This window comes from Pyrgilauda ruficollis, unplaced genomic scaffold (genome assembly GCF_017590135.1).
Source record: "Pyrgilauda ruficollis isolate IOZ18807 unplaced genomic scaffold, ASM1759013v1 scaffold266, whole genome shotgun sequence".
In the NCBI taxonomy this organism is placed as follows: domain Eukaryota; kingdom Metazoa; phylum Chordata; class Aves; order Passeriformes; family Passeridae; genus Pyrgilauda; species Pyrgilauda ruficollis.
In genome coordinates this window covers 23426-38362 of record NW_024524000.1, presented here as the reverse complement: position 1 = coordinate 38362, position 14937 = coordinate 23426, and the positions used below count along the sequence as shown (strand labels likewise).

The 14937-nt window shown below is 51.5% G+C and overlaps 1 protein-coding gene across 1 annotated transcript; it reads left to right on the top strand.

Moving 5' to 3' along the window:
- Window positions 1-2092: 2092 nt before the first annotated feature.
- Window positions 2093-14545, top strand: SLC35B4 (solute carrier family 35 member B4). The gene is made up of 10 exons (XM_041471367.1): window positions 2093-2290; window positions 6224-6337; window positions 6802-6904; window positions 8101-8150; window positions 8820-8901; window positions 10489-10549; window positions 10928-11037; window positions 11219-11294; window positions 11982-12057; window positions 12876-14545. Exons 1-10 carry the CDS (start codon window positions 2214-2216, stop codon window positions 13126-13128), a joined length of 1002 nt encoding a protein of 333 aa, XP_041327301.1. The 5' UTR covers window positions 2093-2213; the 3' UTR covers window positions 13129-14545.
- The last annotated feature ends 392 nt before the right edge of the window (window positions 14546-14937 follow it).

Below are 14937 nucleotides of genomic sequence, written 5' to 3'. Positions count from 1 at the left end.
TTGGGATGAAAACCAGGGAATAAACCCCCAAACAAATCCCCACGTTCACTCCAAGTAACATTTCCCAACTGCTTCCAAATCTCTTTTTTATCCTGAGGGGAATTCAGGGAATGAGGGCAGGTCCAGCCTTGTCTGCACAGCCAAATCCCACAAGGAATTCTTCATCTTTCCCTGGGAAAAGCAGCAGGATGGGATTCAGGAATGGGAATGGGGAGGAGAGGAGCCAGGCAAGGGATCTGTCTTGGTTTGAACAGCCAGGTGTCTGCTGAGGAAGGCAGGAGCCTCCACAGAAATGGAAAATGTAAACCCCCTCCCTCTGAATTCTTGTACTTTTGAAATGAAGGGGCTCTCAGGCAAAGATATGGGAGTAGGAAAAACAGTTCTTTAATTGGAAAATTAAAAATACAAATGCAATAGTACAAAAACCAAACCTCAGGCAGAGTGAGAGCAGGAGCTGAGCCCTGTGGGTCAGGGTGGTGGCACAGTCCCATCCCATGGGGGCTCAGCCCTCCTGCAGTGCCAGCTGTGCTTCTGCTGGAGCAGGGATCCTGCACAAGGCTGCAGTTTTCCTCTGAAGCCCAGAAATCGGCTCTGATTGCTGTTAATGAGCCGTGGTGCTTTTTAATTAAAAACAAACCGTTTGAAAAGGCTTGATGGAAGACCAAGGAAGTCACTTGGAGGGTTTCTACCTAAAGAGAGGCAAGAAAACACCAAATTATTTGGTCAGGTGTGGGCACAGTGAACTTCAGTTAAATACAGAGCAAGAGCTCAGCAAAACCTTTTGGTTTCCAGGGACTCACAGAACCCCCAAAGAATTATTTGCTGTCTGAACATCCAAGCCAAAATACCTGGAAATGTCACTCAGGAGGCTCCAAATCCCCAATTTTTGGTACGGTTGCAATCAAGAGAGTGCAGGGTTTCTACCTGCAGGCAAAATCCTTGAGATAGCCAAAACTTTCTGGCTCTTGTGGCTTCAGTTTCCAGGTTTTCAAGTCCTGAGCTCCAACCAATCTCAGTTTCCAGCCCCCAGGTAAGAATTTGGAACCTTAGGATCTCCAGTTTGGAGTCAGAGAGCCCAAAAAGTCTCACAGTGAGCCTAAAAAAAAAAAGGGAAATCCTGGCAGTTTCATCCTGTCTTGAGCAGCTTTGAGCAGCAGAGGAGCTGCCAAGGTTTATTCACATTCCTGGAGGTGCTGGAAGTCAGAAAAATGCTTCATTCTTGCACTGATCTGGGATTTGTTCGTGGGATTTCACACCTGTGGAATTCCAAAGTGAAAAAAGGGATAAGGGTCTGATTCAGCTCAAAAACGGATTGGAAACGAAGCATCTGTAGGATGGAATTCCCACTCCTGAGTCCGTGTGGTTTCTGCTGGTCACAGGGGGTTTGACAGATGATTTTTGAGGGGATGCCAGGAAACCTTAGAACTGGAAGTTACACTCATGATGCAATTCTGGAATTTTTTGGGTGTGAAGGGACTTTAAACCCACCCAGTGCCACCCCTGCCATGGCAGGGACATCTCCCACCATCCCAGGCTGCTCCAATCCTTCCTTGGGCACTGCAGGGATGCAGGGGCAGCCCCAGCTGCTCTGGCAATTCCAGCCCAGCCAGGAATTCCTCATGGCCAAGATCCCATCCATGGCTGCCCTCTGGCACTGGGAGCCATTCCCTGTGTCCTGTCCATCCCTTGTCCCCAGTCCCTCTGCAGCTCTCCTGGAGCCCCTGCAGGCCCTGGAATGTGCTGGAAGCTCTCCCTGGATCCTTCTCCTCTCCAGGTGAGCACCCCCAGCTCTCCCTTTCAATAATAGTTATTATTTTGAACAGCGAAAGGAGTTCTTTGGCACGGCATCCTTAGGAACTGCCTCTAACTGGCGTTTTGGGGTCACTAAATAACCCCAAAAAGTCAATTACGGGCTGCTCCTCACCACAACCACCGCTGCAGCCGCGCCTCCTCCTGACGCCGCCTCAGCGCCGCCATTACACCCTGCATCCCAGAACTACAACTCCCCTCATGCCCCGCGGCAGGGCGCCCGCCGGGAGCCGCGCTGAGGCGGCGCGGAGCCTGCCGGGAGTTGTAGTCCGCGCAGCGGCGGGCGGGGAGCGAACTACCGGCGGCCGGAGGAAGCGGGGGCGGCGGGGCCGGGAGCGAGCAGAGTCCCGGGATCGGGATGCGGCCGCGGCCCGGGACGCCGCCTCGTTGCCCGGAGCGACACCATGCACCCGGCCGTGGCGGTGGGGCTGGTGTTCGGCGGCTGCTGCAGCAACGTGGTGTTCCTGGAGCTGCTGGCCAGGTGCGGGGCCGCGGGGAGGATTTGGGGGGGATAAAGGGTCAGGGGAGCCCATTCCAGCGGGATCGGGGTGATCACCCCCTCAGGGTGTGTGAGGGGCCGCAGTGCCAGGGTGGCTTTGCGGGATTTGGGGTGCGGGGGCACCCGCGGCTGGCACTGAGGGGGTTTTACCCCTCAGGCCTTGGTGCCCCTCATGGAGGAGCCCAGAGCTGCATCAGCGCCTTGTGTCCCCGCTGGATCGGGATTTGGGGTGTTGTTTTGGGGTGTTTGGGGGTGTCCCCTGGCTGTGGGCCGTGTGGGTGACCTGTCCGGGCACAAGGAGCGGTGTCCCCATGCCGGGCAGCGCTGAGATGGCAGGGACAGCACAGGAGCTGCCCCCGGGGACAGCCAGCCGGGAATGTTCTCACCTGGCACTGCCAGCTTGGAATCTTGCAATGTTTTCCACCTGGGATCGCCACTCGCTGCAAAGTCACCGAGTCCCCTTGAATTCCCATATTGGAGGCTGATGATTTTGAGGATCTCGATGTTTTTGGGGATCTTACCTTCCTCACTCTGATGTTTTTGGGGATCTCACCTTCCTCACTCACCCTGATGTTTTTGGGGATCGTATTCCTTACTCACCCTGATGTTTTTGGGGAGCTCACCTTCCTCACTCACCCTGATGATTTTGGGGATCTCACCTTCCTCACCCTGGTATTTTTGGGGATCTCACCTTCCTCACCCTGGTATTTTTGGGGATCTCATCTTCCTCCCTGATGATTTTTGGGATTTCACCTTCCTCACCCCAATGTTTTTGGAGATCCCACCTTCCTCAATCTGATGTCTTTGGCGATCGCATCTCACCTTCCTCACCCTGATGTTTTTGGGGATCTCACCTTCCTCACCCTGGTATTTTTGGGGATCTCATCTTCCTCCCTGATGATTTTTGGGATTTCACCTTCCTCACCCCAATGTTTTTGGAGATCCCACCTTCCTCAATCTGATGTCTTTGGCGATCGCATCTCACCTTCCTCACCCTGATGTTTTTGGGGATCTCACCTTCCTCACCCTGGTATTTTTGGCGATCTCATCTTCCTCACCCTGATGATTTTTGGGATTTCACCTTCCTCACCCCAATGTTTTTGGAGATCCCACCTTCCTCAATCTGATGTCTTTGGCGATCTCATCTCACCTTCCTCACCCTGATGTTTTTGGGGATCTCACCTCACCCTGATGTTTTTGGGGATCTCACCTTCCTCACCCTGATGGAGGAAGGCTGGGTGGGTTTGGGAAAGGGCTGATCAGAAAGCTGGGAAAGCCCAACTGGGAAAAAAAGTGGTGCCTGAACTGGTTTGGTGTGTAAAATCCCAGTGAGTCAGCATGGGGCTGCACCCCCTGAGCCCTCAGTGCACTCCAGCTTCCAAAACCAGCCCTTAATCCCTCCCAGCCCATCAATATCCCAGATGATTAAAGGAAAAAGGGACTGCAAAACCCAGCAGTTGGGATATCTGCTCCAAAATGGTGCACAATTCCTGGATAAATCAAGAAGCAGTTCCTGGAAGAAGAGACCTTGTGTGAGGAGTTGTTTTTCCTCTCAGGGATTACTCCAATCTCTGCCTTTCCTGCCTGAGTGACAGAGGAAGAATGAACCCTTTGGAAGCAAAAAAACCTCTTTGGATTTGGCTTTTTTTTGCCACTCTGTCTCCTCCAAACAAACCTTAAACCAAAACACTTGGCTCTGTTCAAAGACTGAATTATTCAAAGGTGACTGAAGCCCAGAGGAGCAAATTCCAGAAGACCAATTGCAGACATCAAGGAAAAGCTGCTTTTCACACAAAACCTTCTTTCAGGCAGCATCTCTCATCCCTTTTAAAAATTCCTCCATTCCTAAAAATTCCTCCAGCTCAATTCCTGTGCCTTTTACTTGCCCTGCTCACCTTTAGTCCCAAAATTGGGATAACACCAATTATTTTGTTTGGGTTTTGGAAGGAAAAGTTCCTCTTGCAGGTGAATATTGCCATAAAAAGCAAAATCCTGGAGCAGGATCCCAGGAAAAGGCAGTGACCAGGCTGGTGAGGAGTAGCCAAAGGTGACTGGGAAGAAATTTGCTCAGGATTTATAAGGAAAGCAAAGGAATGAGAAGTGTTTAGTCTGGAAATGCCTGAGGGCAGACAAAATACTTTAAATGTGTGGAAAGTGGCTGCAGAGGAGAGAAATATTTCTGCTGGGCTGTGGAGGCAGAACAAGAAATCTCAAATTTCTTGATTTGAGGGGCTCAAATTGCTGTGGAAGGGATGTAAATCAGGCCCAAAAATCAGATTTTCTCCCTTTCCATGTGGTGAAGTAGGAGGGAGAGCATGGAAACTTCTTACTGGGAGGACTTTTTCCAGTTATCTGCAGCTGAAGCAGACCTTGGGTCGACAGATCCAAATTTATCTCATTTTTTGGGTGGATCTGAGTGAGGATTGTGAGCCAGAGAAGGAGCCATTCTTAACTGTGTCTTATCAGCCAGCACAAAACCCTGAGTGCCAACACTGCTGATAAAGTGGGGTCATGTCCAGGGCTCTGGGATCTGGGAGGAGGAAAAGCCCAGCCTTGGGTTATCCCAGGTTTCCAGCTCCTTGTGATCTCCTCTGGAGCTGCAAGGCTGGAGATAAGGCTGGAGATAAGATTTGCAATCCTGCAGCTTCTGGCTCTGCTTCAAGGTCTCTTCCCTTTCTCCCAGGAACTTTTGAACCTTTCATCCTCAGGGTTGAAGTTTCATGGATAGTGAAGCTGGGAAGAATGTGGGAATTGGCAGAGGGAAGTGGCTCAGGGTGGTGCCCATCCCTGGAAAAAGAAGGGAAAATGGAATTTTTCCAGCTGCTGTTGGGCCAGCCCAGCATTCCCCAGGTGGCTCCTGCTCCTGAGAGCTCTGTTGGATGACAGAGGAGACAGCTTGGAAATTCCTGTTTTCCAGGGCATTTCCCAGCTTGAATCCTGCAAAACTGCATCCAGGGACAGCGTGTTCCGTGAGGAGCTCCCAGGAATTCTTGGCCTGGAAAGATTCCCTAAATCCCTCCATGTCCCACGAGCTTGCTCATTATCTGCCCTGCCACGGCCTCCTCTGAGCTTCTGCTTCCCAGGAAATCCTTCCCTGTTCCCTGGAGCTCCTTAGGCAGGGTTTGTTTGAATTCCCTGGTGTGGAATTCCTGTTCCCACAGGATAAATGTTTGGTTTTCTCGGAGGTGGTGGCATTTCTGCACTCCTGGGTCCCTCTAAGGGGGACACAAGGGAAGTAAGAGGGTCCCTTTTGAGCTCAGACAAAATTTTGTGGATTTTGAAACCTTGTGGAGTTGCTGTCAAATTAAAAAGATCCGTGGATGTCACGTGGGATTTCTGCCAGGACTTTTTTTGGCTCCTGTGAGGAGTTTTGGTCCCTTCTAGAATTCACAACCAAAGGTGGTTTTTTTTGCATCCAGAAATCCCAGGGGAACTGAAGCTTTTTTAGGGGAAACTGAGCAAATCTGAACCAGGGACACTCTGCCAGCACAGACCTGACCTTGGCACTTCCCTCCTGCAGCAGGAATGAGGAATATTGAATTTCCAGCTGCCTTTTCCCCCTGGAAAGACAGATTACCTCAGATTACCCGACCTCTAACAAACCCAGCAGCTTTTAGGAAGGGACAGAGTCCTCCTGAAGCCACTTCCCATGGGAAAGAGGGAGATCCAGCAGTTTTTTCTTTCACTTCCTGACCTGACTGACCAGTTCCTCTTGGGAAATGTTGGAGGAAACACCCTGCAGGTGTTTGCACAAGCTCAGGTGAATAAACCCTGAGTAAATCCTCTCCAGGGTGGGTCTCTTTCTGGGAAAAGCCATGGGATTCTGGGAGAAGGGATGGGATTCTCACTCTTTAGTTGGATGTTGGTGTTAGTTCTCCATGGATGGCTCTGATGCTTGTCTCTCCCTGCCTGCAGGCAGTTCCCAGGATGTGGGAACATCGTGACCTTCTCCCAGTTCCTGTTTATTGCAGTGGAAGGTTTCATCTTCGAGGCCAACTTCGGGAGGAAGCGCCCGGCCATCCCCATCAGGTACAATCCCAAGGTTTTCCCAAGCAGGAATTGCCTGGATCTCTCTTATCTCCAAAAAGCTTTTCATAAAATGGATTTTCCACTTATCCTCTGGAAATCCCATCCGTCCTGCAGCATTTGCAGAGCCACGTTGGGAAGCTGTCAGGCTGGATAAAATCCACACTGATTTATCAGGAATTTTTAAGGGGAAGTTGCCATCAGGTCCTTCCCTGTCACAGGAATAGGGCAGAGTTTTGCACAGGGAAGAGTTTGTTGTGCTTGAAAAGCTTTTCATCTCTGGGATTTGGTGTGGTGGGAGTGGGAAGGGAAAGTTTTCCTGGAAAATCACCCAAATTCACTTCACATTTCTCCGCTGGGGATGAGCTTGGTGGCAGACCCAGGAGCTCTGTTCTGCATTCCTGAGGGGTCTCTCAGCATCTCAGGGAGGTTCCTGCACACCTCCCAGGTATTTTTCCCTGTTTCAGGAACTATTTCATCATGGTGGCCATGTTCTTCACCGTCAGCGTGGTCAATAACTACGCCCTGAACCTGAACATCGCCATGCCGCTGCACATGATCTTCCGCTCGGTGAGCCCCGTCCTCATCCTCCTCCTCTTCCTGGGGCTCCCATTCCATCCTTTCTGCTGGAACTGTCCCTGCTCCATGTGTCCTGAGAGCACCAAACCCCTGTGGAGATCCTGAATTCCAGCTGGTGGGATAGCAGCCTCACTCCAAAGCTCAGCTCCGAAGGTTTCTCGTTATGGTGTTGATCATTAAATTCCAGCTTAATGGGTAGACAGGGAGGCAGGCTCAGACAGGATTTGGAATTCCAGAGCTGAGGGGGAAGTGGCAGTGACAAAACCAATCCCAGGCTCTGGTTGGTCAAAGGGATCTAGCTTTCCCTGCCACCACGTGGTTTGTGTTCTGGTCTTGAACATCACAGGTCAGAGAGCATGGATTTGGGATTTGGCCTAATTCCACCTGCACAGGTCTTTGCTTTGGGAAAAAAAACCATTAAACTGCATCTTTACTTAAGTGTGGATGAGTGCCAGGCTAAAAGATCTTGTAAACCCCAAGGAAATGCAGCTCCAGCTATTGGGAATAACAAAGTCTCCTGATGGGAGCTCTTTCCCCACAGCACATCCTGGGGGGGGAATATCTGGGATCAGGAGAGGTTCAAAAGGATGAAACCGGCCCACGCTGAAGGAGACCTGTCCCACATGAACTGTGAGGGGTGGTTCTGCTCCTGCAGTCAATCCCTGGAGCTGGGCTCCTGGTCCCAGTTAAACCAGTGGGATTTGGCCACCTTCTGATCACACAATTTAAAAAAAAAGAAAGGGGAGGTCCCCTGGCCAGGAGATCCAATCCTTATTCCCAAGGCACCCAGCTCACCTTCTCCCCTTCTCCTGGATGAAGGGACTCAGAATCATGGAATCACTGAGGCAGGAAAAGAACTTTAAATTCATGGAGTCCAAGCACTGCCAAGCCACCACTGCCCCATGTCTCAAGTGCCACATCCACAGGGCTTTAAATCCCTCCAGGGATGGGGACTCCAGGGCTGGGACAGGATATTGGGAGTTTTCCCAATATCCAGCCTCAAGGAAGCTGTTCCTTCTCCCTGTCAGTTTTCCTGCTTCAAACCTGCAGTTTCTCTTGGTGTTCTGGCATCCACCACACTGAGTTGGCAGTGTCCCTTTGGGATCAGCATCCCAAGCTGGGGAATTGTGGTCTGCTGACCTCCTGTTTTGGTTTTCCCTTCTTTTTTTTTTTTTTTTTATCTCCAGGGTTCTCTCATAGCAAGCATGGCTCTAGGGATCATCATCCTGAAGAAAAGGTAAATCACAAACTTCAGCTCTTTAGGGAATGCTCTGCCATGGATTAAATCTTGCTGGGTGTTTTGTGCCATCACTTTTCCTGTTAAATATTCTGATTTTAATGATGGGAAACTGGGACAGAGAGCATGGCACAGAGGCTGGAATAGCTCTTTCTGCATTTCCACCTCTCCCTCCTTTCTTGGCTGGAATTTTGGGCTGGGAAGAGATTTTCCACAGCTGCAGCCTCTTGTGTTCACTCCTGGCTCTTCTGGAAGGGCTCCTGGGGGATGCTGTGCTGGCTGTGGCTGGGGTGGAGCTCGGTGCCTCCCTTCTGCTGGGGACTGTGGCTCCAACAGTGCTGATAACACGTTAATAACATGCTGATAACACATTAATAACACGCTGATAACACGTTGATAACACATTAATAACACGCTGATAACGCTGAGCTGTGCCTGCACGGAGTCAAGGCTGGAGTTGTGGGATAAACTGGGAGAAGTGTTGGGATAAACTGGGATAAATGTGGGGAGAAGAGCTTCTTCAGGTGCTGAGCTGAAGTCTGCTGGCCCTGCCAGGGTTAGGAAGTGGGAATGTGCCTGCTGTCCCAGATGTGGAGCAGGAATTCAGGGAAGCAGGGGATGGACGTGAGCCAGGTGGGGTTGGTGACGTGTCCCTTGTCCCCTGTGCAGGTACAGCGTGTCAAAATACAGCTCCATAGCCCTGGTGTCCCTGGGCATCTTCACCTGCACCTTCATGTCTGCCAAGCAAGTGGTAAGGATGGGAAGGGACAAGGAACCTCAGGAATTCCCTGATTTTTCATGGAGACATGAGGTGTTTCCTACCTCTGCATCTAAACCCCAGAAGCTTTTCTTCCTGGTTTTACTTTCTTGTGGGATTTAATTTAATTACAGGTGTCTGTTCACCTGTTCACACTGCTTTTTGTTGGGAATAAATCTCTGTTTTTGGCCTCAGAGGTAACAGAAAGAAGCTGCTTTTCCTTGCCTTGTGTGGCAGGCAGGAGCAGGTGAATCCTAAACAAAAAGCCATCAGAAATCTTCCCTCTTTCCATCTCACAAGAGGTTGTTGCCTTTCAGGCTGGATTTTTCCTGTTGTCATCCAGCCTGACCCTTAAATAAAGTGCTTGTGCTTGGAGAGCAGGAGGGAGGGAAGCAAATCCATGTGGAACACACTGGGAGCTTTTCCTGGGTCAGCACCCACGGCCTGACCCTGTCAGCTGGTGACAAAAAAATGGCACAAAGTGGTGGCCGAGTGAAAATTGGCTGCACTTAATCCAGCTCTGATAGGTTGGAAATCAAAGGGAGCTGTCAAAGCTCCAAATTCCCCATCATTTCAGAGCTTTTTACCCTCAGAATGGCTGAGGGAGGGCTGGGCTCTGCAGCCTTGGCTCTGTTAATCCAGATCAACTCCCAGCAGGGCTGGAGCTTGGGCTAGAGCTGACACTTGTGGCAAAGGTGAATAAATCTGATTTTCCCTGGAGCACAGGCAAAGAGCTGAGGCAAGTCCAGCTGGAGTTGTGCCCTCAGCCTGATTTCCTCGATTTCTTGACCATAAGCCTGGTTTTAGGTCTGGTTTTAGCTCCTGATGGGCTTGGCCAGGACTCTTATTCCTTCCTAGACAGTCATCTCTGGGATGGGGACATGGGAACCTGGGAATGGGGACACAGGGACCTGGGAATGGGATCACAGGAACCTGGGAGTGGGATGGGGACACAGGAACCTGGGAAGGGGATCACAGGGACCTGGGAGTGGGTTGGGGACACAGGAATGAAGGAATGGGATGGGGACACAGGAACCTGGGAATGGGGACACAGGAACCTGGGAGTGGGTTGGGGACACAGGAATGAAGGAATGGGATGGGGACACAGGAACCTGGGAATGGGGACACGGGAATGCAGGAATAGGAGGGAACACAGGAACCTGGGAATGGAGACATAGGAATGTGGGAATGGGATGGGAGCATAGGAACCTGGGAATGGGATGGGGACACAGCAACCTGGGAATGGGGACACGGGAACCTGGGAATGGGATCACAGGAACCTGGGAGTGGGATGGGGACACAGGAACCTGGGAATGGGGACACGGGAACCTGGGAATGGGATGGGAGCACAGGAACCCAGGAATGGGCTGGCTTTGGGAGCTTGAAAAGCGACACTGAATATGTCTGTGGTTAAAAGTTCAGTGTCATCCAACCAGGCCATTCCTTTCAGGAAAAATCCTAATTTGATCAGATTCTGCCACTTTTTTTGCTGGAATCTCTGCATTCCCTGGAGCAGAGTGGGAAACCTGTGGCTGCTGTAGGGACCTGGTGGCTCTTGGTGACTCTTGTGTCTCCCTTCAGGCATCTGACTCCAGCCTGAATCAAGAGGATGGACCCCAGGCTTTCCTCTGGTGGTTGCTGGGTATGTGGGGGCCACATTTCTGGGATACTGGCAGGATTCTTGGAATTCCCTTGGCAAAAGCAGCCCTGCCTGGAGCAGAGAGGGAGAGGGGCTGGGGCTGCTCCAGGTGTTCTTCAGCACAAGAGTTCACAGATGAGGCTTTAAAGTGTGGTTTTCTACCTCCACCTGGATCTCTTGGTGGGAAATCTGGGATTGATTGTTATCAGTAGTGGCACAAACTGCATCCCAGGTATTTTTAAGGGATATCTTGGAGACCTGCAATCAAACCCCAGAATCGTTATCAGTTTTCTTACCCAGTCTAGGGCAGTTTGTTTGGTTTTTTCCCCCTGAAAGCCAAATTTGGTGAGTTGAAGCTGCAGGGTTGTGATTCCCTTCCAGGTATTGCTGCCCTCACCTTCGCCCTGCTGATGTCTGCCAGGATGGGGATTTTCCAGGAGACACTGTACAAGAAATTTGGGAAGCACTCCAAGGAAGCCCTCTTCTACAACGTGAGTCCCTGGGGCTCTCCCTGCTCCAAGGTCCCTTCCACTCCTGGATTGGGCACAAAAAGGATCCCACACTGCCAGGATGGAGCAGTGAGGAGCCTGCTCTGATCCAGCTGCTTTCCAGCAGGGAATTGGGGTGGATTCCCATCCCCTGATCCCACCCTGGGTTTGTTTCTCCCCCCAGCACGCATTGCCACTCCCTGGATTCCTGCTCCTGGCTCCCAACATTTACCAGCACGCCGTGCTCTTCAACCAGTCTGGTGAGTGTTGTGCTGAGGGATCCGTGCTCCTGGGCCTTCCCATCCTCTGGAAAATCCTCTGGGAAGTTCCCTTCCTGCAGTTGTGCATGCTGTGTTTTCCAAGCCTTTTGGATTTTGAGGAATTTGCAGGAAGGAATTCCTGGCTGGGCTGGAATTCCCAGAGAAGCTGAGGCTGCCTCTGGATCCCTGGAAGTTCCAAGGATATTGAGGGCTTGGAGCAGCCTGGGACAGTGGGAGGTGTCCCTGCCCATGGCAGGGGGTGGAATTTAAGAAACCATTCCATAATTCCATGGTTAAAGCTCAAGTTTCTTACCAATTCCCACACACCAGCCACATCCAAGAGTGATCCCTGGGAAAAGGAACGTGGTAGCTCAGAAATGGGAGAACCAGGACCTAATCCTCAATGAGGGATGTGAACATGGACCTGCTGGGGGTTTTTTTTTGCTGGTGCTCCCCAGGATTTGCTGTGGGAACAGAGTGGATTCCTCCAGCCACCAGAGCTCTGACACAGGAGATCAAGACAGAGCTTTTCTCCCAATGGTTTTCCTTATTTTCTGTTCTTCCCTCTGGAATTGCAAGCAGAAGGGCTGTGCAAGGCTGCAGGGAGTCCTGGATCATGGTTAGTTAGTCCTGGCAAGGAGAGAGGCTCCTCCAGCAGTGACCTCATCCCGTCCTTTTTCCCTGCAGAGCTGTTCCAGGTGCCGGTGATCGGCCTGACCCTGCCAATCATGTGGTTCTACCTCCTCATGAACGTCATCACCCAGTATCCTTTATCCTTGATCCCACCCTTTGTGGCACAGCAGGATTGGGGCTGGCTGCCTGAATCCTTGGAGGCGTCCCTGCCCTTGGGAGTTGCTGTTGGTGTAACTCCAAAAATACGAGGAAAGGGAACTTCTGTTTTTGAGGCTGGACTCGATGATCTCAAAGGTCTTTTCCAGCCTGGTTTGTTCTGGGATCCTGGGACTTCTTCTCCATGGAAATGGAGGAGTCTGGAGCTTCCCTTGGCTCCGTGGCAGGGATTGTCACCCTTTTGCCAGCACAGTGGGGGACCTGAGAGATTTGGGATGTCCCTGAGTTCGTAGCATCCCGTTGCCACCCATCTGATCATGGGAGGGAGTTTCCCCGTGCACAGCAGGCTGCCCATTCCCAAAGGGAATCCCCAGTCTGCATCCCTGCTATCCCTTACCTGCTTCTCTCAGGAGGAGGAAAATCCTTGGAGTCTTCCCTGCCCTTGGGAGCTGCTGTTGGTGTAACTTCAAAAATACGGGAAAAGGAAACCTTTGGTTTTTAGGTTGGACCTCAAAGGTCCAAAGATCTTTTCCAACCTGGTTCATTGTGGGATTCTGGAACTTCTCCATGGAAATGGAGGAGTCTGGAGCTTCCCTTGGCTCCGTGGCAGGGATTGTCACCCTTTTGCCAGCACAGTGGGGGACCTGAGAGATTTGGGATGTCCCTGAGTTCGTAGCATCCTGTTCCAACCCACCTGATCGTGGGAGGGAGTTTCCCCATGCACAGCAGGCTGCCCATTCCCAAAGGGAATCCCCAATCTCCACGCCAGCTGTCCCTTACCTCCTGCCCCAGGTACGTCTGCATCCGCGGCGTCTTCATCCTGACCACGGAGTGCACGTCCCTGACGGTCACCCTGGTGGTGACGCTCCGCAAGTTCGTCAGCCTCATCTTCTCCATCCTGTACTTCCAGAACCCCTTCACGGGCTGGCACTGGCTGGGCACTGCCTTTGTCTTCGTGGGCACGCTGATGTACACCGAGGTGTGGAACAGCCTCGGGCCCCTCCTGGCGCGCTGCCGCCGCAGCAGGAGGCCCAAGGAGGAGTGAATCCAAGGATTTTCCGCAGGGACCTGTTTGTTGTTTTCCAGAGCAGAGCAGCAGGGAGCCCCCCCCTCCAGGGGGTGTTTTTATAACAGGGGAGGTGTTGGCTGTGCCAAGCTCCTGGGAGAACGGGGATCCTCCACTTGGGGAAGGATCATGGAGAAACAATCTGGGCATTTTTTGCGAGTTGGCATTTTTTTAGGTGACTCCTTTTGCTCCCAAATTTTCCTCCCTTTTTTTTTTTTTTTTTTTTTTTTTGCCATTGGAATAACCCTTTTTAAGGAGAAGCTGATCCAGGGCTTTGTTAGAGGCCCAACTTCCTTGCTGTTGGCTTGGATCAGTTGGACCCTGAGCCAGTTTGGTGCCGTCCTTTAATTGTCCCGGTGTCTGGAGCTGATGGTTGAGCCCCATTCCAGTGGGAATCCCTGATCCCTGTGCTGGGAGGATGTGGGATACAGCCCCAGCTGGAGCTTCCATTCTTCCCAGTAGATCCTGAGAGGACTGGGTTTCCTCTCCCTGTCCCAGTTCTTCTCCCATCCCTTGGGATCAGCTTCCTCGTGGCTTTTGTGCCAGCCTGGCACAGGCTCCCTGTCCCTCAGTGTCACCCCTGGCTGGTTTTCCCGGAGCTTCCCTGCAGTTTTCCTGGAGCAGCACCTTGTTCCCATGGTGGTGCTGCTGTCCCTGCTCAGCTGGGCCAGTTGAGGCATCCAGGAGGGATGAAGGGGGTTTAACAGCAAAGGAAAAACGACAGAAAAAAAAATAATCACAAAGTGATGGAAAGGCAGCACCTCCCTGCCAGGCATTCCCTGAGCCAAGGTCACCTTTCCAAGACTTCTTCCCTCTATTTTTACTACTGATTTTTATCAGCTGCTTGGGATAATCCCCTTCCCAGCTTTCCATGGCCTCATCCTTGCTGGGAGGCAGAGTGGGAAAAGGGAAACGCTCCATGATGTGTGCTGGGAGCACTGGTTTAGCCCCGTCCCCAAACCCCCGTGTGGGAAAAGGGAATTCCATCCCACCCAGGACCTGCAGCTCCATCCCAACATCCTGAAGGATTTTTTTCCCCCATTTCTGTTTTTCCTGAGCCTGAAAAAGCTGAATTTCAAGTGCCATGGGATTTTTCCAGGGATTTTGTAGATGGGGAGGCTGGCCAGCTGTAGGTCAGGTGATGTTCCAGCTGGTTGTGGTGGCTCCAGGAAGGATCCAGAGAGAGGCAAAACCTTTATCCCTGATTTTCATCTTCCAGGTTCTTCACGGAGCTTCAGCTGGGACTGGGGAGGTGGGGAAGCCAACAGAAACTTGGGATGAAGGATTTTAGGAGCAGGGAGTAACTGGTGAGGTTCTTCAGAGATCAAACACGGCAGGGAAACACCAGAGCTGTAACTCCGGGTCCGTGGGTGTTTTATCCAGGGATTGTTTGTCCAGGAATCGTAGGATCCAGGGATTGTAGGATCCAGGGATTGTTTTATCTAGGAATTGTAGGATCCAAGCATTGTTTTTTCCAGGGTTTGTTTTATCCAGGGATTGTTTTACCTGGGGATTGTGGGATCCAGGGATTGTTTTATCCAGGAATTGTAGGATCCAAGGATTGTTTTTTCCAGGGATTGTAGGATCCAGGGTTTGTTTTATCCAGGGATTGTTTTACCTGGGGATTGTGGGATCCAGGGATTGTTTTACCCCACCCAGGACCTGCAGCTCCATCCCAACATCCTGAAGGATTTTTTTCCCCCATTTCTGTTTTTCCTGAGCCTGAAAAAGCTGAATTTCAAGTGCCATGGGATTTTTCCAGGGATTTTGTAGATGGGGAGGCTGGCC

Excerpts from the sequence above, each read along its gene's own strand:
- SLC35B4 (XM_041471367.1), top strand. The coding sequence starts at position 2,214 with ATGCACCCGGCCGTGGCGGTGGGGCTGGTGTTCGGCGGCTGCTGCAGC. Across the intron at positions 6,338-6,801 it reads CGCCCGGCCATCCCCATCAG|GAACTATTTCATCATGGTGG; the intron begins GTACAATCCCAA and ends TCCCTGTTTCAG. Across the intron at positions 8,151-8,819 it reads ATCATCATCCTGAAGAAAAG|GTACAGCGTGTCAAAATACA; the intron begins GTAAATCACAAA and ends TCCCCTGTGCAG.